Raw genomic sequence first — 22,929 nt, 5'->3', positions numbered from 1 at the left:
TCTCATTACCCAATATGTTTCCTTGATGGAATTTTTTTAAATTAAATCATAGCTGTGTACATTAATGCAATCATGGGGTACAGTGTGCTGGTTTTATATACAATTTGAAATATTTTCATCTAACTGGTTAACATAGCCTTCATGGCATTTTCTTAGTTATTGTGTTCAGACACTTATATTATGCATTTAGTAAGTTTTACCTGTATCCTTCTAAGATGCACCATTACCGTCCCTCCACCCATCCTCCCCTCTCCCTCCTTCATGGAATTTATGACACTGTGAAGTTGTAATGCTTCTTTGCTAATAACAGAGGTTTCCTGTGTGAACACCAGGAGGGAAGGAGCATGTGTCTATCTTCCCCAGTGTTCTCAGGACCTAAACAGCTGTCAAGTGAATGAATGGGTTATGGGTGCTAGGTGAGCGTGTGTGAGGCCTCATATGTGTGAGGCCCTGTCTAGGCCTCACCTCCCTGCCCTGTCAGCACCCTAATGGCAGTCTTCCTCTGTGTCAACCCCAATCTCCCAGTTGTAGTTGAGATGCAGTTGCCCCAGAAGTTGGCAGAGGTGCTCCAGCTCACCTTCCTCCCCTTCATACTTGGCCCACTATGTCCCAGCTGCCCACGCAGCACCTCCTCCCAGCCCCACCCAAACTGCCCCTCCCCGGCGCCTGCAGTGCAGCAGCCATCTCACATAGCACCCCAGACTCAGGTGGCACACCATGGGCAGGCTAAGGCCCTGGGCCTGGTATGGGCTCCTAGTTGTGGTCCACCTGCTGGCCCTGGGGGTTGGGGCTGTGGTGCTCCAGGCCCTGGAGGGACCCCCAGCACTCAGACTCCAGGGTGAGCTCAGGGCTGAACTGGCCACCTTCCAGGCCAAACATGCAGCCTGCCTGGCACCTGGAGCACTGAAGGAGCTGCTGGGTGCTGCCCTGGAAGCCCAGACCCACGGGGTCTCCACCCTGGACAACAGCTCGAAGGACAGGAACTGGGATCTTCCCTCGGCCCTGCTCTTCACTGCCAGCATCCTCACCACTACGGGTAAGGCTGCCAGGCAGCCCTGTTGGAGGGGGTTCCTGGGGCCATCACTCCCTGGGAACACTGAGGATACAGCAGCCCTTCCCCAGCCCCAAAGTGCCAGATGGAGCCTGGGCCCTATCAGGCCTGACATCACGACTGGGGCTCCTCACATCAACACACCCCAACTGGTGCCTCCACTTCAGCTGCCAGGAGGGGTGTGGCCTCCCCATCCCCACCCCCAGGCACCCTTTGAGAGCCAGGAATGGTGCCCAGATCCCACAGGGCTGAGGCAAGGCAAGAATCACAATACAGTGGGATAGACTCTTAGAGGGAAACGGAAGGAACATGGGAAGCACAGATTAGGACCACAGACTCAGGGGGTGAAGTGAGGACTTGCTGAGGGAGAAAGTCCTGAGGAGATGTTAGTAAAGACAAGAGAACACAGAGATAAGGGATAAAGGAATTCCTGGCAGACAGAACAGCATGTGCATAAGCCCAGAGAAATAAAGCAATGGGATCACAGCCCTGGTTGGGGGGATTTTCTTTGTTTGGACCTACAAAATATCTAAATATTTTTTTGAAGTCTGTATTTCCAACTTTTTTTGGAAAATCAGGAAACCTATTCACACTAAACCAGAATCCCTCAACACACTGCCTAGAGTGGAGCAGGGCCTGTCCCTTTGGGCAGAGCACATACTCTCCGGGATACCCCAATCCCCACCACTCCCTCTTATCTCACATCTGGTTCCTATAGGCATTTGACATTGCCGCCTCTGGACTAACTGACTCTGCTCTTCAGGACATCCTGCTCTCCCACTTCACCCTGCCCTGCACATGCACTTCTGGCCTCAAATGCCCTCTCGCCAGCATGCTGCCTCTTTGCAGCTCTTCCCATCAAGTGTCCCCACTGATTTTCCTGCCTGCCTCCCCCACCCAAGGGCTGGGCCTGGGAAGACTCAAGACCTGGCACACAGGATAATGTGATACACATTTGGGGAATGAAAGAGCGAGTGGCATTGCATTGGCTGTGAACTTGGAAATATTTGGAAGTACTTAGAAAGACCCAAGCTGAGAAATCTTTTACAGAACCAGGATATCTTGGGGCAGAACAGCAGTACCCTGAATTGTCCCAGCTGCAAAAGGCCTGAGGGACTGTCTTCTTTAGTACGTTCATTTTCCAGTAAAGAGAAGAGGGGCCCAGAGATGTTAAGGGACTTTCACGGGATTCCAAGAGAAGGAAGCGTAGAGCCCCAATATGAGCTCAAACAGTTCAGGCAATTTCAGCCACCAGAGGGCAGCCTGGATTTGGGGGAAGTTGGGACCCCAGCAAGCAGCCCATTCAAGAGCTCATCATTCACTCTCTTATCTTCTCCAGGCTATGGCCACATGGCCCCACTATCCACAGGCGGAAAGGCTTTCTGTGTGGTCTATGTGGCCTTGGGGCTGCCAGCCTCCCTAGCACCTGTGGCCTCCTTGCGCCACTGCCTGCTACCTGTGCTCAGCCGCCCAGGTGCCTGGGTAGCAGTACATTGGCAGCTGGCACCGACCAGTGTTGTGCTGCTGCAGGCAGTTGGACTGGACCTGCTAGTGGCTGGCATCTTCATGCTGCTGCCGGCACTAGTGCTGTGGGGTGTATAGAAAGACTGCAGCCTGCTGGAGGCCATCTACTTCTGCTTCAGCTCACTCAACACCATTGGCCTGGGGGATCTGCTGCCCAGCCATGGCCGTGGCCTGCATCCAGTAATTTATCACCTTGGCCAGCTTGCACTTCTCGGTGAGTGTGGCTGCCTGAGAGTGGGTGAGGGTGAAGGGAAGCAGGGCCTGGACTACAAGTCACACAAACCACCTGGAGTCTGAGCCTCACAGATGGAGACCCTAGCAGGGGTCCTCAAACTACAGCCTGCAGGCCACATGTGGCGGAGTGATTGTATTTGTTCCTGTTTTGTTTTTTTACTTCAAAATGAGATATGTGCAGTGTGCATAGGAATTTGTTCACAGTTTTGGTTTTTTTTTTAACTATAGTCCGGCCCTCCAACAGTCTGAGGGACAGTGAACTGGTCCCCTGTTTAAAAAGTTTGAGGACCTATGGGCAGTGCCTGTGGCTCAGCGGTTAGGGTGCTGGTCCCATATGCCAGAGGTGGCGGGTTCAAACCCAGCCCCGGCCAAATTAAAAAAAAAAAAAAGTTTGAGGACCTCTTCCTAGAGTGTGGTGTAGGAGTTGTAGTCCAAAGAGCCCTGGTGTCAGGTGTGAGTGGCACCAGGTGACAAGGTGACACACCAGGCTGGAAGGTAGGGGGAACATCATCAGCACTCCAAAGAGCTGCCCAAGCAATCTCTTCTTCCCAGGTTACTTGCTCTTAGGGCTTCTGGCCCTGCTGCTGGCTATAGAGACCTTCTCAGAGCTGCCACAGGTCCGTGCCATGATGAAGTTCTTCGGGTGCAGTGGCCCTTTGACTGCTGAGGACCAAGGTGATATTCTGGTCCAGGATGAGCTGGCTCTGAGCACCCTGCCGCCCACAGCCCTAGCCTCAGAACAGGTCCCAGCTTGCTGACAGGTGTCAGCTCCTTTAAGGTGGAGGAGCAGGAAGAAGGAAGCATCCAGGAGTGGGTTGGGAAGAATCTGGAGACAGGGGAGGGGTGGATATGAGAACTTCAAGAAATTGTGTATTAATAAAATAGACAAAAACGTCGACTGTGTTTTCATGTTTTTTTCCGAAGACACAGCCATCAGCCATTCCAGCCCCAGCTAGGTCTGGGACCTTGAAAGCCAGCAAAGCCCCGCTAAGGATCTCTGGGCCAACCTTATCGGTCCCACCCTCTTCCGTGCATTGAGGGCCCAGGTTGTGCAGAAAAAGGGCGGACGCTGGCATATTCTCGTCAGACTTTATTGAACAGGTACAGGAAGGAGAGGAGGGCGGAGACGGCGGTCTCCGAGTCCTGCCATTGGAGAGGGACTCCGCGCAGCGCTCCCGGGCCCCCTAGCCCGCCGCGCACACACCTACGAGCAAATAAATACAGCGCGGCGGCCCGGCCTCTCCGCTGGTCTGGCCAAGGGGCCGCCTCACTCCGCCCCGGGAAGGGACTCCCCCTAGTGGCCGCGTGCACGCCATCCGTCGCACCCGGTTCTCCGGGGTGCAGGCCAGGACCTCCCGAGACCCGCGCGGCCTCAACTCAGCGCGCAGCGTTCGCGCCGGCTCAGCTGACGGCTCAGCTTGCGGCGCCGCTGCTCCAGGCCGCGCTCCAGGCGCTCGTCCTCCTCCAGGGCTCTGGGAGGAACGGGTTCGAGTCAGCAGCAGCAGCCGACGCCCAGCTCACAGCCTGACCGAGCCCCCTTTAGGAGCACGCCCCAGGCCAGTCCCCAGCTCCCAGCGCCACCGGCCCCACTCACATTCGTTCCTTGTGGTCCAGATCCCGGACTAGCTCGTCGCGCTGATTCACCAGAGACACCAGCTCCTCCAGCAGGAGCTGCTCTCGGTGCTGCTGTGCGGCCGTTTTCTGCCAGTCTGAGGGTGAAGGTGGCTAAGGGTCAGGAGGCGCTGGTCCCAGTTCTGTACTGCCTCCCACCCCTCTGGCCCCATCTCCCACCTTCAATGGCCAGCATGCCCCGCAGCTCTCTGCTCAGCAGCTCAAACCTCCGCTCCAGGTCCTGCTCCTCCATGCTGGCAAGTGGGGGTGCCAGGTCAGGGAAAGGGTGACAGGGAGAGTGGCCAGGGCTACGGCCACTCCCTGGTCCCCTTTCCACCTTCTCATCACCATCAGTTCCCATAAAGGACAGGGCTCTCCTCAGAGATATCTATACTCCAGTTTGTAGGCCAGGTGGGGAAAGGGGCAGCACTCACAGCAGCTGCAGCTGGTCCTGCCTTCGGATAAGAGCATTCTTTTTGTTGACCAGGGTGAACCACTCTTGGATCAGCACCTCCTCCTGCAGCTTGTTGGCACCTGAATTGGGCAGGGATAATAACCTCCTGACCCCAGTGTCAGAGCAAGGCAGCTGAGGTTGAGGGAGGAGGCTTACTCCCTGGTGGCATTCCAGAAGCCAGAGCTGTGTGCTTCCAGCAAGTTGTTTCAGGTCCTCAGCATGTCCAGCTGCAACATGGGAATGCTGACCCCAGGTGTGCCTCCTCCCAGCTCCTCCCAAGGTCAGGAAGAGCTGCAGGGCTGGGTAGATCTAGGGGTACATGTTGAGGAGTGGGCCCCCAATGCCTGCCCTACCTGACTCCATGAGGTTCCTCAGCTGCGTCTCCACCAAGGCTGCCCGCCCATCTATCTGGCTCTGCTCCTGTTCCAGAGCCTGCAGCTCTGCACATACATACTGACTTGTGTCCTGGAACCGTTGCTGGGGGCAGAAAGAGGGACAGGGAACAGGGTGAACTCAGCCGAGGCCCTACCTACGAAGTGTTCACCCACCAGCTGCTTCCCACCTAGCCTTCCTTACCAGCCCAGCCTCCTCCCCTGGGCTTGGGGGTGGCTCCTCCGATGGGGGACTCCCACCTGCAGACAGAGACCTAGTTAACACCCTGAGCTGACACCTGCCCCTAGGAAGTCCCCTGTCCTAGGATTTGTGAGCAGTCTGAGTTGAGCTGGTCACCACCCCCATTACTACTCACCAGGGGTCTGTTGAGAGGCTGTGGCTGTGAGCGGGCCAGGAGTGGGGCTGGGGTCAGGGCTTAGGCCTTCCTGAGGAACAAAGGGCCAGTGAGAGCTGGGAGGGACTCCCTGGTAGCCACAGCCTGGGGCCAGCCAGAGCCTCACAAACAGGCAAGCAGGGGTCCTCCACCCTGTACCCTGCCACACCACCTGCTTCTCAGTCCTGTATGCACAGAACCCTGCCACACACATACACACACACACATCCCTCCTTCCAGGGAAAATGACTCCTTGAGCACTGGCCACATCCCCCTCCCAGGCCCCCAGGGACTGCCTGGCCTGCCCATTTCCACTCTCTGAGCCTCCCAGTCCTTCCTGGGACTGCCTAATAACTTCAGCTTCATAGGATGGGTAGGCGGTGCCTCTCTTTGCCCCTCTCACCCTCTCCTCCTTAGAGCTACATCAGGCCACTCTGACTTCTGTCACAGTGTTGGCATCTCCATCAGGGCCACGGCCCCAGCTCCAGACATAGAGGATGCTGTGTCAGCACCTCCACTTCCAGGCCAGAAGGGAGTGCCCTCCTGCCTTATCAGTTCCCACACCCAGCTACTTCTGGACACTTACACTCAGAACAAGACAGGTTGATTGGACCTCCAAATTTTAGCTTGGAAGAGCAGGGGTGGCTCCCCTTGCTGGAACTGTCAGCCCTGGGGCCTCACAACTTTTGGCGTGACCTGGCTCCCTTAACTGTTTCTGCTCTGGCTACCCATCTGGGTCACAGGATGGGCAGAAAGGCTTGAGCCACCCTACTGTCCCCTGACTTGCAACTCTCTGTGGGGCAGCCCTGGACATCCCTGGCTCAAGCGATATCCTCTCTGGCCTGGCTCAATGGCAGCTTCTTCACCAGCTACCATCCACCTGCCTGGGGACTCTCCTCTCAGCCACAACCAAGAGGCCTTCCTGATACCCCCACAGGTAGTATGACTTTCTTTACACCCCTTTTCAGCCTCAACCTCACTGCCAAGGCCTGCTGGCAGCTCCAGCTTCAGCTTTCCCACTGCCCTAACCTCCTCCCCCAGACGCCACTTCTGGCCACAGTGACGGACTTTCAGTTCCCAAAACAGCTTCCTCAGTTTGGTGCAGGAGCCTCTACCTTGGCCTACCCAAAATACCAACTAGACCTTCAAAACCCAGCTCCACCCCATCTTCTCCAGAGGCCCCTAGGGCTCCTACACCCTGCCTCCCTCTATGACTTTCATGCCTCCTGAAGCCTCACCTGGTCACCAGGCTGGGCAGATGCTGCCCCATCACCTCCCCCATCACAGCTCCAACCCCCATCCCCCTACTCCAACACAGCTGTTGGTCATAAGTGTTTCCCTGACCCAAGGTAGCCCCTTCAGATAGGGCTGGGCCTGGAAAATGCACTCAGGGCATACAGATTAATAACAACAGCTAATGGCCGGCGCAGTGGCTTACATCTGTAATCCTAGCACTCTGGGAGGCCAAGGCAGATGAATTGCCTGAGTTCACAAGTTCAGGACCAGCCTGAGCTACAGCAAGACCTCATCTTTAAAAATAGCCGGGCACTGTGGCAGTTGCCTGTAGTCACAGCTACTTGGGAGGCTGAGGCAAGAGAATCACTTGAGCCAAGAGTGAGGTTGTTGTGAGCTATGATGCCATAGCACTCTACTGAGGGCGACAAAGTGAGACTCGGTCTCAAAATAATAATAATAGCTAATATCTACTAAGTGTGTGTCAGACACTGGAAAGCACTTTATTAATTTTTTTTTTTTGAGACAGAGTCTCATTATGTCACCCTTGGTAGAGTGCCATGGTGTCACAGTTCACAGCAACTTCAAACTCTTGGGCTTAAGTGATTCTCTTGCCTCAGCCTCCCAAGTAGCTGGGACTGCAGGCGCCCGCCACAACGCCCGGCTAGTTTGTTGCTGTTGTTGCAGTTGTCATCGTTGTTTAGCTGGCCCAGGCTGGGTTCAAACCTGCCAGTCCGGCTGTATGTGGCCGGTACCATAACCACTGAGCCACAGGCGCCACCCTGAAAACATTTTATCTTCTTTTTTTTTTTTTTTTAAGACAGTCTCACTTTGACACCCTTGGTAGAGTACCGTGGCGTCATAGCTCAAGGAAACCTCAAACTCTTGGGTTCAAGTGATTCTCTTTTTTTTTTTCTTGAGACAGAGTCTCACTATGTCACACTCGGTACAGTGCCGTGGTGTCACAGCTCACAGCAAGCTCAAACTCTTGGGCTTAAGTGATTTTCTTTTTTTTTTTTTTTTTTTTTGTAGAGACAGAGTTTCACTTTATGGCCCTAGGTAGAGTGCCGTGGCATCACACAGCTCACAGCAACCTCCAACTCCTGGGCTTAAGCAATTCTCCTGCCTCAGCCTCCCGTGTAGCTGGGACTACAGGCGCCCACCACAACGCCCGGCTGGGCTTAAGTGATTTTCTTGCCTCAGCCTCCAAGTAGCTGGGACTACAGGTGCTTGCCACAGTGCCTGGCTATTTTTGTTGTTGTAGTTGCAGTTGTTGTTGTTGTTTTAGTTGGCCCTGGCCAGGTTTGAACCTGCCAGCCTCAGTGTATGTGGCTGGCACTCTACCCACTGAGATATGGGCACTGCCCAAGTGATTCTCTTGCCTCAGCCTCCTGAGTAGCTGGGACTAAAGGTGCCCAATATAATGCCCAGCTAGTTTTAGAGATGGCGGCTTGCTCTTGCTCAGGCTGGACTCGAACTCCTGAGCTCAACCAATCCAACTGCCTTGGCCTTCCTAGGATTATAGGCGTGAGCCACCTCACCCAGCCTACTACTTTTAGTAGAGACGGGGTCTCATCTTGCTCAGGCTGGTCTTGAACTCCTGAGCTCAAGCAATCCACCCACATCAGCCTCTTAGGGTGCTGGGATTATAGGTGTGAGTTACCATGCCTGGCCTGGAAAGCACTTCACATGTACTGACTCATTTAGTTTTCCCAAAAGCCCTGTGATTACCATCCTCCATTTACAGGTGGTGAAACCAAAGGTCAGAGATGAGGCTCATATAGGGTCTGTTGTAGGCCTAGAGTTGTCTAACCCAAGAGCTTGTTCCCCAGCATGGTCACCAACTTGCTATGTGTCACTGGGCCAGTCACATCCACTGGGCCTCTGGGTCCTTGTATATAAAATGGGAAGAAATCTCAGCCCTGGCCAGGTGTGGTGGCTCACACATGTAATCAATCCCACTTTGGGAGGCCAAGGTGGGAGGATCACTTGAGGTCTTGAGTTTGAGATCAGTCTGAGGAACACAGGAAGACCCAGTGTTACAAAAGTAGAAAAATTAGCTGGACATAGTGGCCCAAGGCTTTGGTCCCAGCTACTCAGGAGGCTGAGGCAGGAGGATGGCTTGAGCCCAGGCATCTGAGGTTACATTGAGATATGATCATGCCACTGCACTCCAATCTGGGTGACAGTGAGATGCTATCTCTTAAAAAAGAAAAAAAATGGGCAGTGCCTGTGGCTCAAAGGAGTAGGGTGCCGGCCCCATATACCAGAGGTGGCAGGTTCAAACCCAGCCCTGGCCAAAAACTGCAAAAAGAAAAAAAAAATCTCAGTCCAGTGATCTAGCAGTTACAGAGCTCTAAAAAAGTCATCTGGGGAAACACATAGCTCCTCTTCCTTGTCTGCCATCCACAAGAGCTTTCACACACAGTGTAAGGATTCCACGAGGGGTTGTGGGAGCTGGACAGGCACACAGAAAGAGAGCAGAGAATCCCAACTTCAGCAGCAATTGAGCTTGCCAGCATCAGTCCTGATAGGCATTCCAATGCTTCCTCATGTCTGACCCAAATTCCTCTTTCCACACCCTCAGGAAGCCTTGCTAGGCTACATCATAAAGCACTCTGCCCTTCTAAGCCCACCCAATTTCAAGGTGCCTGAACTTATCCTAATCCAGGACTTTGAGAACTCCCAAAGGCAGGGCCAGGCTCAACAACCTCCCAGTGCACACATGGGGCACAAGTGACGGTAGTGGCCAGAGATCTCCTCCAGCCCCAGGGTCAGATATCTCCTATGAGACAAGGGTTAGGGGAGGGCCTGGCTTAGAAGGACCAGAACTTAGGCCCAGAAGGGTATAGTTTGGAGCCTTCCCCTTAACATGTAAAGAGTTGGCTCGGTGCCCGTAGTTCAGTGGTTAGGGCATTAGCCACATACACTGGGGCTGAGGGGTTCAAACCCAGCCCAGGCCTGCTAAACAATAATGATAACTACAACAACAAAAAATAGCTGGGCATTGTGGTGGGCGCCTGTAGTCCCAGCTACTTGGGAGGCTGAGGCAAAAGAATTGCTTAAGCCCTGGAGTTGGAGGTTGCTGCAAGCTGTTACACTATAGCACTCTACAGAGGGTGACATAGTGAGGCTGTCTCAAAAAAAAACAACAAAAAATGTAAAGAGTCACTTACACATATCAAAAGGGCTGTGTCCAGAAGCCAAAAGGCCACAGGTGACTGTGTCCTCCTGAGTCCTGCCCATCATATCTCCTGTGGGAGGGTGCTTCCAGAGCCCTTTCTGCCTCTCATTCACGGACTCCATGCTTGTACCACTGAACCTGCACTCAGGGCTCTTGCTCCCCCTTTAGCCTCTGGGCCTTAGGGGGATGACTGCCAGTGCTCTAAATGAGACCTAAACCTTCCTGCTGCCACATTTTTGTTTGTGTGGCTCCCTCCTCTTGAAACCCCCCCTCCCGCCCCCACTATTCACCTGGGAAAAACCTGGTCATTTTATCAACTTAGCTCAAATGGTAGCTTCTGCTTTCCCAATGTAGTAGTCCCTCCTTTTCCTCAAATTCGGGGGTCATCCCTGGGCAACTGGAGACTTAGAGAGACCTGGCAGTGTTGGCCCTGCTGTTGTAGACAAGCAGCTGGTGCACTGGCACAACCCCTGGACTTTAGCCCACATCCTGGATTTCAGAGGCTGTGAGTCCTTGAGTAAGTCCCTGCTCTTTCTAGGACCATCTCCCCTTCAGCACAATGTTGTGATATTCTAGGAGACTGACCTGAGAACTACACAGGCTAGAGTGGCCCTCAGAGGCTCCCATTTCCCACCTCCCGTTATAAGAAAAGAAGAAACTGGGGCGGCGCCTGTGGCTCAGTCGGTAAGGCGCCGGCCCCATATACCGAGGGTGGCGGGTTCAAACCCGGCCCCGGCCAAACTGCAACCAAAAAATAGCCGGGCGTTGTGGCGGGCGCCTGTAGTCCCAGCTACTCGGGAGGCTGAGGCAAGAGAATCGCTTAAGCCCAGGAGTTGGAGGTTGCTGTGAGCTGTGTGAGGCCACGGCACTCTACCGAGAGCCATAAAGTGAGACTCTGTCTCTACAAAAAAAAAAAAAAAAAAAAAGAAAAGAAGAAACTGGTTTCCAGCTGGGATTAAAGATCCTAGTAAGAAGGCAGATTATGGGTGGCGCCTGTGGCTCAAGGAGTAGGGCGCGGGCCCCAAATACCAAGGGTGGCAGGTTCAAACCCGGCCCCAGCCAAAAACTGCAAAAAAAAAGAAGGCAGGTCATGGTGGCTGACACCTGGTATCCTAGCACTCTGGGAAGCTGAGGTGGGTGGATCCCTTGAGCTCCTGAGTTCCAGACCAGCCTGAGCAAGACCCCATCTCTAAAACTGACCAGGCATTGTGGTGGGTGTAGTCCCAGGTACTTGGGAGGCTGAGGCAAAAGAATCACTTGAGCCCAAGAGTTTGATTACTATGAGCTGCAATGCCACAGCACTGTACCCAGGGTGACAAAGTAAGACACTGTGAAAGAAAGAGGGAGAAAAGAAAGAGAGAGTGAGAGGAAAGAGAGAGAAAGGAAGGAAGAAAGGAAGGAAGGAAAGAAAACAAAGTCCAGCTGAGTCTCGCAGCTCTGAAGCTACTACTCTGGCACCAGCTATGTTCTCAGGACCCCTCAGGACCCGCCCTTTCTCTGCCTGGCTCCCGGTCAAGGTCCGGTGGGACACTCACCGCAGCTCCCGTGGCTCCCGCAGCTCCTGACTCCTGGTCGTCCACCGAAAAGGAGCTACTGTTCCGCAGCCGCGAGCGCCTCTTCTTCAGCAGATCAGCATCGCGCACGTGGGAGAAGGAGCCATGCGCACGCGGTGGAGGCACCGGCCCAGCCTCCCCGTTGACTGAAGGCCGTCTCAACTTCACGCTGCCCCCGCCGCCCTGCGCCCCCGTCCCGTTCACTAGTCCCTCCGCCCGGAGTACCGGCGCCCGTGCTCCAGGGCTGTCAGCCGGGGCCTCCGCGGAACGCCCTTCCTGTGTGGCCTCTGCCCCGCCGTCCTTGGAGACCCGACCAGCGCCCACGCCCCTGGAGGCCGCCTCCAGGGTCACCCTGTCCACGCGGTTCGCAGCTTCCTGGGGCTCCTTGGGCGCGTCAGCCCCGTGCTCGCGCAACCGCAGCGCCAAGCCGCCGGAGTCCAGGTCACCGGGCGGGCTGGGCTGGGCGCTTCCCACGCGGTAGGTGCCGGCACCGCCGCCGCCCTCCAGCTGCACCACCTGCAGCTCCTGCCCCGTGCAGAAGGCGCGGATCTGGCACAGATACGTCATGACGATGAGCTTGTCTGGCACAGACAGCAGCATCATGTCCGCCGGCTCCAGCAGCCGCGACACTCCCAGGGCTGCGAAGCCATCGAAGGCCTAGGAAGGGTGCGCTCAGGGTTAGAGGGGACCATGTGGTACCCAGGAACACTGCAGCCGGACCTGGCCAACTGCTAGGGGTTCCGGCGACTTGGTTACCAAAGTTTGCCTAGCAATGTCTTCGCCTTCCCACCAGGAAAATCTAGCATCAGCGCCCTGTTGTTGCTTAGCAACTAAACACCATCCTCACCCCCCCCACACACACACACACAAAACCCATTACAAAGGGCGGTTTTGGAAAAACCATGGGGGCGGGGGGGGGGGGTGGAGAGGCAGGGAGCTATGGGCAGAAAAGTCTTAAAAAATAAAACAAAACCAAGGAGAACAAACAATTTAATAACCAAAAGGGTAAAAAGCATCAGAAATTCCAAAAGCTAGGGCTGTGGTCCTGCAGTCACCCAAATCTCAGACCAACAGCCTGACTCTAGACCCTGTTTCCCTCCAGGTGTAGCTCCTTCCCCACCTCACCTGCTTGCTGTTCTGCTTGATGTTGAGTGGATCGAGGGAGGCATAGTCACTGCAGAGAGAGCAGTGTCAGAGGCAGGGTCCACACCACCCTCCCCCATTCATCCCCATTCATCCCTATCCCTCTGGCAGCTCACATCTTGTCTGGGTAGAATCGGTGTAGGATGGCACAGAAGGCCAAGCCGTTGCGCCAGGATGTGGTGAAGTTGGTGATGCGGACGCCACGGTAGCCAGCAGTAACTTCCTGGCACCACTCCAGCAGGGACTGGCTGGAGCTGACCAGGGCAGGTAGTGCCTGGAGACATAGGAGTGGGCTTAGGGAATGTGTCCATGGCCCCTGAGCCCTATGCCCCTTGGGAAATCTTAGCCCTGGGACAAAACAGTCCCAACTCTGAGTTTGCAGGGATCATCACAGAACACTGGCTAAGTCTCAGGGCCAGGCAAAAGGGTTTCCAGCTCCAGGGTTATCTGCCAAGGTCACCTACAAGGTCAGCAGCCCCCAGCAAGATTAGAGGTCACCAGCAGCCACACCTCAAAGTCAGCCCAGAAAATCAGCTTATGGATGTCCAGCTCCATGCGGCCCAGGGGAGATAGGGTGGGAGAGCTAGGACATCTTGAGAAAGGAGAGGATGAGGGGGCTTCTTCAAACTGAACCTCCCCCACCCCACCCCATCCCAGTTGACCAGGTAGGTCCATGCAGAGCTACCGTTTGCTCAGCTCCAGGTTAGTGGGAAGCAACAGACCGGGCCCTCAGTGGCCCCCATCCCTACCTGGCTGCTCGGCAGCCTCCTGTCCTCTTCAGGCTTCTCTGGGGAAGAGGCCCCCGAGGGCCTGGGCACCCCAGCCCCTGCCCCACTGGTCACCTGTGTTTTAGTCAGGTTGGCCACTGGGAGGTTTCCCTCAGCTTCTTTCCCCTTCTCATTTCCCAAGACCTCAGCCTCTAATTCCCAGGCCTCAAAAATACCAGATTCATTCTCTAGAGGCCCTAAAATCTCTACCTCTAATTCCTGGGCCCCCCAATCCCCAGATTTGGTCTCTGACACGCTCCAAACCCCAGCCTCTGCATCCTGGACCCTTAAAACTTTAGTCTCTGGTTCTCGTACTCCTGAAATCTCTGCCTCCTGGGACCCTAAAACTCTTGGGTTAGTGGCTAGGGCCCTTAAAGCCTCATATTTGAGAGACCCCCTAACTCTAGTTTCTGCTTCCTGGACTTCAGAAGTTTTAGCTTTTGTCTTCTCAGTCTCTGAAACTATAGTTTCTGTTTGTTGAATCATCGGTACCTTAGCCTCTGCCACTCCAGCCTCTATCCCTGAGACCCCTGAATCCCCCACCTCTGTCTCCTGGGCCCCCAGTATCTCAGATTCTATTCCTGGGACCCCTAAATCCCCAGATGCTATCCTCTGGGTCCCTGACATCTCAGCTTCTGCTGTCCCAGTTTCTATCATTATAACCTCTGAACCCTCTATCTCTGTTTCCTGGGCCCCTAATATCTTAGATTCTGCTATCTCAGCTTCTGTCCCTGGGACCTGTGAACCCCCAGTAGTTTTTCCCAGGGTTCCCAGTATCTCAGTTTCTGCTATTCTAGTCTCTGTCCCTAGAACCTCAGAATCCCCTACCTCTGTCTCCTGGGTCCCTACTATCTCAGCTTCTATCCCTGGGAGCCCTGAACTCTCAGCTGCTAGATCCTGGGTCCTCAGTATTTCAGCCTCTGTCTTTGGTACCCTGGATCCTCTCAATTCTGTCTCTTGGGCCCCCAATATCTCAGATTCTGCTAACTTATTATCTATCCTCAGTATCTCAGAACCCCTAGATACTTCCTGGGTCCCCAATATCTCAATCTCTGTTATCCTAGTTCTTATCCCCAGAATACCTGAGCCCTGTGCCTCTGTTTCCTGGGTCCCTGGTAGCTCAGATTCTGTTGTCCCAGCTGCCTCTGACTCCAGGACCACTGACCTTGTTGCATCTGTCTCCTTGGGCCTCAGTGTCTCAGCTTCTAATGTCCCAGTCTCTAACTCAGGGAACCCTGATCCCCCCACTTCTCTATCCTGGGTCTGCAATACCTCCAACTTTGCCTCCTCAGTCTCTTTTCTCAGGATGCTTGACTCCCCAACTTCTGCCTCCCAGACCCCCAGATCCCTAGACATTGCCTCCTGAGCAGCTGATGAGAGGGTCTCCTGATATCTGCTCACCTGGGGCCTGGTGCTTGTCGCTCCAACAGAGAGGCCCTGCTCTAGGCCTGTCCCCACAACACTAGGGGCTCTGCCCCTCATTTCTGCATCCTCTCTCTCCTGGCCTACAGTGTCCCTGGCCACCTTGAGGTCACTAAGATGCTCAGAGTGTCCTGTAGGCTCTGCTGGGTATGGGCTGAGGCCTGTAGGAGCCTCATCTCTGGTCCTGACTTCCATCCTCCACTGAGAGCCCCTTGGAAGAGCCTCAGGAATCCCCCTGAAAATTGCCTCAGGCAACATGCCCGTAGCTGCTGGTCCCTTAGCATTCACATGCCTCACTTTTGACCTCTGCTTAGCATCTACTTGATGAACTTCTGAACTCTGTTCAGCCTCCCTTGCTCTGACACCTGGCCTCTTTGTGTTCAACTCTCCAACTCCTGACCCATGCTCAATGTCCATCCTACTAACTCCTGCCCTGTTCCCAGTGGCCCCCTCCTCAACTGTGTGTTTCTGTTCTCCCAAAGAGTCTCTGGAGACTTCATCCTCAATGCTTGGGCCCAGTCTAGCTCCATGGACCTCCATCCCTTCCTGAAGATTTGCCTGGGTCTGGGTCTCCCTAGCAGAACCCACTCCTACTGCGGGAGCCCCTGAGGCTTCAGGGACTTCATCCTCCCCTTGAGGAACTAGGGGCCAGGGGGTTTCAGAGCCTTTCTGGAGCGGAGGAGCCTCAGTGGGGGCCATGTCTTGGCCTGGCTGCCTCGAAGACCTGAGGAGAGAGAAGAAGGAGGCAGACCTGAAGACAGAGGAAGCATAGAGGGGCTTGTATTCCCAGCTCTCATCTCCATCCACCCCCCTTCAGATTCCTGAGGTGCTGGAGAGGCAGGTTCGTGAGGGAAGTGTAACTCCTAACAGTGGGCAGGGGTAGGGGTGGGGTTCATTCTAAAGCTCACCTCATCTCTGGTGGGGTTCCCGGGGGCCTTGGGGCCTCAGGCCCCACCTGGCCCCCTGCTACAGTAGCTGGCTTTGAACCCTGGCCCCGAGAGGCCCTGGCTGGAGGCACAGGGGCACTCACAGGGGCTGGACTGGTATCCTCAGCATTAGGACTGGCAGCTAGGGGGTAAGGCAGAAAAGGGTACTGAGGCCTGGGTTCCAGGGATCCAGTCCCATCCCAACCCCAGCCTGGGCCTCACCTGCCTGCTGGGGTTGAGGTTGGATTCGGCTCTCCTCCTCTTCACAAAGTGTCTTCAGCTCCCGAGAAGGTACTAGGAAGGGGGGTGGAAGGGCAGAGTCAGCCCAGGCCTGGCCAGGGAGAAGAGATAGGCCCACAGATCCATGGAGGGAGAGAGAGAGAGAGAACACCACAACAGTGTAGGAGAAAAAGCCTCACCAAGCAGAAGGGAGGGATGAGGAGGCCTAGAGCTGATCCAGGACAGGATGGTAAGGGATGGGGAGATTGGCTTGCAGCTCACTCCAGACTCTGACCTAGCTGTGTCAGGTCAGGTTGAGGCCTGGGCTGGTATCACCCAAGGGTGAGGTGAGGGCAGGGGCACAGGGAGCCATTGGGAACCCATTCTACATGACTCAGCTAAGGCCCAAGGCCAGCACAGGAACAGGGACCAGCTGGGACAATCAGGGTTTCTGGGAAGGTTCAACTGCCAAGACAGTAATGAGCTCCATCACTGGTGGGCACAAGCTGGCCCTAACCCAGAGTAGCAAGTGGCTTGTAGCCCGGGTACCCTCCACTTTCCCAGGTTTTGGCAATCTCAATTCATGGCAGGCTGTGAGCCCACCTGGCTGGGGGACTCTAGCCCAGGCTTCAGGGGGCCCTGGGCCATTAGCTTCATCTTCGTCACTCTCAGCAAAGTCGTCCAAGTTGCCCACATCACTAGGCTTCACACTCATAAGGCTTGCAAGACTCTGCATGTCATCATCCCTGGGGATCAGAGGTCAGAGATGAGGGTTGAGGACAGAGGCTGCACACCAGGGCCAAGAATGGTAGGTGGGCACTCACGTGGCACGGCCCTCCCGCAGCAGCACCCCTGAGAGAGTAAGGCTCAGCTCAGCCTGCACCACCTTCACTGACTTGGGCTTCAGCCGCAGTCGCAGTGGAACTTGGGCAGGCACGGGACCTGCATGGCGGGCCAGGTCCACCTCAGCTGTGGCCAGCACCTTCCGCTGCCCCTTGGACTCCTATGGGTCCAGGGAGGGACCAGGGGAAGGGGCATCAGTACTGCCTCAGGGTCCCCAATGACCCCAGGCCCCAGCCCACCCCAGCCACTCACATTCTCAATAATAAATGTCCACTCTTTGGCCTCATACTGGTCCACGTGGGGGTCCTGGGAAGAGGGGGAACTAGTGAGTACAGTGCTGCTGGGGGGGCACTGGCTCAGGGGTTTGGTGGGAGCCTTCACATATGCTCTTTCCTCCTCCTAAGAAGCACCCAGCCCCTGACCCCAGCTGTCTCTCATCTGTATGTGTTGGCTAAACACTGCCTCCTCCAAGGAGACCTCCTTAGACCAGTAGGACTACTGAGTAGTCCCCATATTCTTGTTCTCACTCCTCTATTTGTTCCTATTTGGATGAATAACCTATCCAGTGATACTGTGGCTGCCCAGGCTTGCAACTGCCACCCATTCCCATCTATGCTGGAGGGCTGGAGACTCACCCTGTATAGGGTCACAGAGATGTCCACATTCTCAGGTACTATCCACACCACGGTGCCCCGGTATGGGTTCTGGATGCCTGGCTGCCAGCTGTGGGCCTATAAGGGGTAGTCTGAGTCCTCCCCACAATCTTAACTCTCCCCTCTATGCCCTTGACTCCATCTTCTTCTCCCCTCCATAGATTCTAATCCAAACCTGAACCTTGCTCCACTTCCCTACCAGCCCCCACCAGCCTTCCCCCCACCTCCCTCTCACCAGCCCCATCCCAACCTGGACCCCAGTTGCCATTCTCCCCCACCTTAGAGCAGATACGTCGGTTCCGCCGGGTCCACACCACCACCAGCTTATCTGGCTGCCTGGGGAAGGAGTGGCGGCAAAGTCTGCTCAGTCAGGCCTACCCAGCCTCCCCATCGTCTCCTCCTCTCACTCTGTCAGGGTCTTCCTTCTGCCCATGTCCCTCTCCCTCGAGAAGAGGGCCTGGGCAACCCCTTATCTGGGGCCACAAGGTGCAGGGTGGAGCTGCTGAGGCAGGGTGGGGCCAGAGCAGAAGGGCAAAGGCCCAGACAGCATGGGCCAGCAGTAGTTCCTATCAGGACGGACAGCAAGAGAGACAGAGACCCAGCAAGGACTCTGTAAGAAATGACACACACACACATGCACACAGATACCCAACCCTACACCCCCAGAGACAAAGACCAGGAATAAAAGAAGCCCATTATTTGGCTAGGCGCCTATAGCTCAGCGGCTAGGGCGCCAGCCACATACACTGGGGCCGGCGGGTTCGAACCCAGCCCAGGGCTGCCAAACAACAATGACAACTACAACCAAAAAAATAGCTGGGCATTGTGGCAGGCACCTGTAGTCCCAGCTACCTGGGAGGCTGAGGCTAGAGAATCACTTAAGCCCGAGAGTTTGAGGTTGCTGCGAGCTGTGACACCACAGCACTGTACAGAGGGCAACATGGTGAGACTCTGTCTCAGAAAAAAAAAAAAGAAGCAGCCCATTAACTGATACATATTTGTGGAGTGTCCACTGTAAACCCATTCCAGCTTTAGGGACAAAGCAGGGAGAAAGAGAGGCAAGACTCTTCTGGGGCTGAGGACAACAGAAATGGGGCTGAGTGTCAAGAAGGAAAATAAATCCCTGCTGGGAGGCCAAGGCAGGTGGATTGCCTGAGCTCACGAGCTCGAGACCCGCCTGAGCCAGAGCGAGACCCCCATGTCTAAAAACAGTCAGGTGTTGTGGCAGGTGCCTGTAGTCTCAGCTACTTGGGAGGATGAGGCAAGAGAATCGCTTGAACCCAAGAGTTTGAGGTTGTTGTGAGCTATGACACCATGGCACTCTACCAAGGGCAGCAAAGTGAGAATCTGTCTCAAAAAAAGAAAAATCAACAAGCTAACTTCAGAGTCATGTGACAGAGCTCTAGGGTCTCCTTGAGGTTTGGTGTCTGAGCAGAGACACAAGTGGAGGAGAGATATGTCATGTGAAGGTTTGGAGAAAAAGGGTTCCATGTGGAGGGAACAAGTCCACGGGTCTGAGACTAGGGGGAGAAGACAGATCAGAGGGAGAAGCAAAGGGGTGGGAGATGAGGTCAGAGAGGTAGAGGGTCAGCTTGCATTAGACAATCCCTCAGCTCACCATGCCCAGCTCTTTGTTGGGCCCAGGCCTCAAGGAAGATCAGTGGGCAGCCCCACCTTCCTGAACCCAGAGCCCTAGACTATAGCTTTGCAGGGAGATGATGACAATAGAGCCCAAGAGGCCTCTGATCCCTCATCAGGAGGCAAATCGGGAAGCCTTCCAGGAGGTGACAACTAAGTTGAACAGCATAGCCAGGTCAGACACAGGAAAGAGATGTGGGGAGGCAAAGTGAAAGGAGAGAGATGGCTGTGTAGGCCTACTCCAAAACATGGAGCTGACATGTGGCTGGGCCTGGGGGACAAGGTCCCTTTAGGGAAGAGTGTTCAACTGCGACAATCTGGCTAAGGGCAGCACAAGAGTCCTCCATGCCTGTACCCAGCAGCACACTAACATATTCAACTGCCCCTCTGGAGGATTAACCAGGATAACTGGTTCTCCTGTTAACCCCTGAGGATGCTGAGGCCCAGAGAAGCTGGGGCCCAGCAAGGTCATCCAGCTGAGCCTAGAGCCCTCTGGCACAGAGCTAAGCTCTCTTTCCCAACCCCAAAATGAGGCAAAAGCTGACCAAGGGTAGCCAAGGGGCCTTCCCAAAAAGGGGAAGCGGACAGGGGGTGCTGGGGGAGGGCGGGGCTTGGCTGGGCAGCCTGACTCAGGCTGGGCACACCCTCCTGGGAAGCTGCGACCTGGGCAGGGGCAGCTTCCTGGCCTGGGCTCTAAGCTAAGAAGCCCAGGAGGCCCTACCCACTGCTGCCTGTGACTCAGCCACACTGACACTGCTGGCACCCTCAGCCTGCTCTCAGGACTGTGCCCAGTGTCCCCCTAACATTACCCAGGATGCTACAGCAGAAGCCAGAGACCAGAGTTCAAGTCCCAGCCCTGTGCATTACTCCTATTAGCCCCTGACCTATTTGGGTCCCTGCTGAATGGAGTGAATGGCCCTCTTGCAGGCTGCCCAAGACACCCCAGCCTCCTGTCACTCCTACCCCTCAGACCCCATGGTCCCTTCCTGCCCCATCCGTTCCCCCGGGGAGCCTAAATTTAGCCCCGCTTGGCGGGTAAGGCCCCCACAGCTGTGCCCTAATCCAGCCAAGGGAAGCTGACACCAGCAAGCACATATATTTAGGGTGTGACGCAGGGGCCTGGACAGCTTCATGTGGGGGCATGTGAATGAGATGCCCCTGGACCCTTTGGCAATCAGGGCCAGGGCCTGCACCCTCTCATGTATTGCCCCCTCACTTGCCACCCGGCCCTCCACAGGCCCCTTTCTCTCAGATCTGGGCCTTCAGGCCCCTTTAAGCTGCTCCCACCTCCCTCATTCCTCCCAGCACTCAGTTTCCCCTTTTAAGGACATTGTGGAGACATCTCCAGCCTGCCAGCACTCACTCTGGCTGAAGCAGCAGGGGAATTTAGGGAGGTTCTTCTGGCTCAACTAGAGGGCCCGAGGAGGGGGCAACATCTTTGTTCTGAGCTGGGCTAAGGTCCATGGAAGTTTCTGCCCCAGGCTCAGCCACCTGCAGACCCCAGAACTTGCTGCCTGTTCCAATGCCACCCTGAGCCATCAATCTCTCTGGCTGAAGACATGTGGCCTCCCTCCCCCAGTTCTGACCACAGCTGAGAAAAATGTGGGCACAGACAGATTCTCAGCTTGGAAGGCTTTCTGTACCCCCAACTGTAGGGGTTCCACCAGTTGCAAGAACACTTCTAAGTCTCGGGTGCCTGGAACACCAGGGCCCAAGCTGGGGTGGGGGATGGGTTCTCTCAGGCTCAAAAGGCCAGATGGGGTCCCAGCCAGTCTGGGGGACTCCCACAGGCCTCCTTCCCACTCACCATTTCTTGGTGCACTCCAACACCAGCTCGTGGTAACAGGCCACAAACTGGAACTTGGCGGCCCGCTTGCCCACGCGCTGCAAGCGCTTCCACACCGAGGTCATGGCCCCAGCCTCGTCGCCCTCTTCTCAGGCCCGGGGCTCCCTCTGGACGGCTACTGCTGGCCCAGTCCGTGTGCCCATGGCTCCTGGAGCTCCAATCCGCACCGCCCGCCCCGTCCTTGCTAAGTTGTCTGAGGCTTGGACTCGGGCCCACTCTCCCCGCTGCGGGCCACTGAGGCCCACGGAGTGGTCTGGCTGAGTCGACGGGGTCGTCTGGTGCGCGTCGGGCGGCTGGAGCGCGAGCGCCAAGCGCGCGGTTTCCTGGAGCCGCACCCCCGTCGGAAGGCGGGCGGGGCTCTGGCACAGGGCGGGGGCCAGGGCAGGAGCATGGGGTGGGCGGGGCGACCAGGCTTCCGGGGCCTAGAGCCTAGACCCAGGCGCGGCTTGGGGGGTGGGCGATGGTGGAAGGGGTGACGCCCGACCACAGCGCCTAGGCCGTGTAGACGCGCGGGCCGGGTGCGGGGCGTGTGGCCCAGAGGAGAAACCGGCAACTTGATGCCGCCCTAGAGAGCGCTGCCACGGCCTCTTCCCTTCCTGCTTACCCCTGGCAGACATGTCCTGATGGCCCCATTTCACAGCAAGGAAAACAGAGATCCAGAAAGGGAAGGGGACTTGTTCAGGGTCATACAGCGAATCTGAACCAGAGCCAACTGTCCTCAACTCTTGGGTGCAGTCAGCCACATCTTAACCAGAGCAGGAAGGAGCAGAGTCAGGGACCAACTCCCCGGGTCCCTCACAACCTGGCTTCCTCAGCTGTCAAGTGAGAGGATAATCCCAACCTCCCAGAAGTAGTTGGAGGTTCAAATCCTGACTTCCAACCAACTGTGTGGCTTTGGTGAAAGTACTAACACGCTGAAGCTCAGCTTCAACATCTGTTAAGTGGGAATAATTACTGCTCCACCTTTTATAGTCATTGAGACTATGCAACTTCGGAAATCATTTAGCACAGACCCTAACCTACTTTATCAAATCTCACTTATTAAAGAGAATTCGTTACTATGGACAGGGAAAGTGTGCCTGAGTGTGTGTTTGTTTACTCTCCCTGCCCTGGGAAGCCTGCCCCGGGGCGTCAGCGGCTTTGTAAAAGCCCTTATCGCCTACTCTCCCGCCCGGCATTTGGTAATGAGCATCTGCAGGTGTCAAGCCCTGTTAAGAGAAATGCCCTGAGGCAACTCATCGGTTTTCTCCTGCTCCTCTGTAAGGTTTGTAAATAGACCGAAGCACAGTGCTTAATAAATACTAGGTTTGAGCAGGACGTCTGATCTGCCAGGTGGGCCAGCTGGGTTGTGCCTACAGGTGGTAAGTAACTGTTCATTAGGGTATGGGGGTGAGCGGCCCTACGCCTAAGTATGCGACTTCGCGGGTCACTCCTCTCCGTCTCAGGAAGTTGTGGGGATGTAGCGTGTGCTGCGGCGGGCGGGCCGCGATATCCACTGTCCCTGAATGTGTAGGCTTCTGGTGAGCTTGACACCACGAATGGTGTGCTCTTGGTTTTTTTTTTTTTTTTTGTAGAGACAGAGTCTCACTGTACCACCCTCGGTAGAGTGCCGTGGCGTCACACGGCTCACAGCAACCTCCAAGTCTTGGGCTTACTCGATTCTCTTGCCTCAGCCTCCCGAGTAGCTGGGACTACAGGCGCCCGCCACAATGCCCGGCTATTTTTTTGTTGCAGTTTGGCCAGGGCTGGGTTTGAACCCGCCACCCTCGGCATATGGGGCCGGCGCCCTACTCACTGAGCCACAGGCGCCGCCCGTGGTCTTGGTTTCTTTGTAAAAGAAAGCCTTTTACATATAACGGTAA

At 55.5% G+C, this 22,929-nt stretch overlaps 2 protein-coding genes across 3 annotated transcripts; one reads left to right on the top strand and one right to left on the bottom strand.

Annotated features, from left to right (window-relative positions):
- Window positions 1-702: 702 nt before the first annotated feature.
- On the top strand, window positions 703-3,696 carry KCNK7 (potassium two pore domain channel subfamily K member 7). Its single transcript, XM_053561708.1, is given in 3 exon segments — window positions 703-1,036; window positions 2,391-2,789; window positions 3,362-3,696. Coding segments are annotated over 3 exon segments (924 nt in total). The 5' UTR covers window positions 703-717; the 3' UTR covers window positions 3,568-3,696.
- A 188-nt stretch (window positions 3,697-3,884) lies between these two features.
- EHBP1L1 (EH domain binding protein 1 like 1) lies at window positions 3,885-21,406 on the bottom strand. 2 transcript variants are annotated; one of them, XM_053561706.1, is made up of 19 exons: window positions 21,029-21,406; window positions 17,862-17,919; window positions 17,566-17,661; window positions 17,183-17,236; window positions 16,912-17,090; window positions 16,691-16,833; window positions 16,091-16,162; window positions 15,851-16,010; window positions 13,503-15,666; window positions 12,870-13,027; window positions 12,736-12,784; window positions 11,593-12,267; window positions 5,623-5,692; window positions 5,451-5,506; window positions 5,228-5,351; window positions 4,855-4,954; window positions 4,601-4,674; window positions 4,404-4,518; window positions 3,885-4,281 (listed from the first exon to the last, which is right to left on the bottom strand). In XM_053561706.1, exons 1-19 carry the CDS (start codon window positions 21,130-21,132, stop codon window positions 4,182-4,184), a joined length of 4,551 nt encoding a protein of 1,516 aa, XP_053417681.1. In that variant the 5' UTR covers window positions 21,133-21,406; the 3' UTR covers window positions 3,885-4,181. The 2 variants fall into 2 exon arrangements, with proteins under 2 accessions (XP_053417681.1, XP_053417682.1); XM_053561707.1 differs by lacking the exon at window positions 13,503-15,666 and having other exon boundaries at window positions 15,973-16,010; window positions 21,029-21,404.
- Window positions 21,407-22,929: the final 1,523 nt, after the last annotated feature.

Source organism: Nycticebus coucang, chromosome 14, assembly GCF_027406575.1.
Source record: "Nycticebus coucang isolate mNycCou1 chromosome 14, mNycCou1.pri, whole genome shotgun sequence".
Lineage (NCBI taxonomy): Eukaryota > Metazoa > Chordata > Mammalia > Primates > Lorisidae > Nycticebus > Nycticebus coucang.
This window is presented reverse-complemented; position numbering and strand designations above follow the sequence as displayed.

What these genes read in the sequence shown, in the direction of transcription:
- EHBP1L1 (XM_053561706.1), bottom strand. Translation starts at nt 21,132, where the DNA reads ATGACCTCGGTGTGGAAGCGCTTGCAGCGCGTGGGCAAGCGGGCCGCC. An exon ending in ACCTCAACCCCAGCAGGCAG is followed by an intron (nt 16,011 to 16,090) that starts GTGAGGCCCAGG and finishes CTTACCCCCTAG; the next exon opens with CTGCCAGTCCTAATGCTGAG. An exon ending in GGGCATGCTGGCCATTGAAG is followed by an intron (nt 4,519 to 4,600) that starts GTGGGAGATGGG and finishes CTTCACCCTCAG; the next exon opens with ACTGGCAGAAAACGGCCGCA.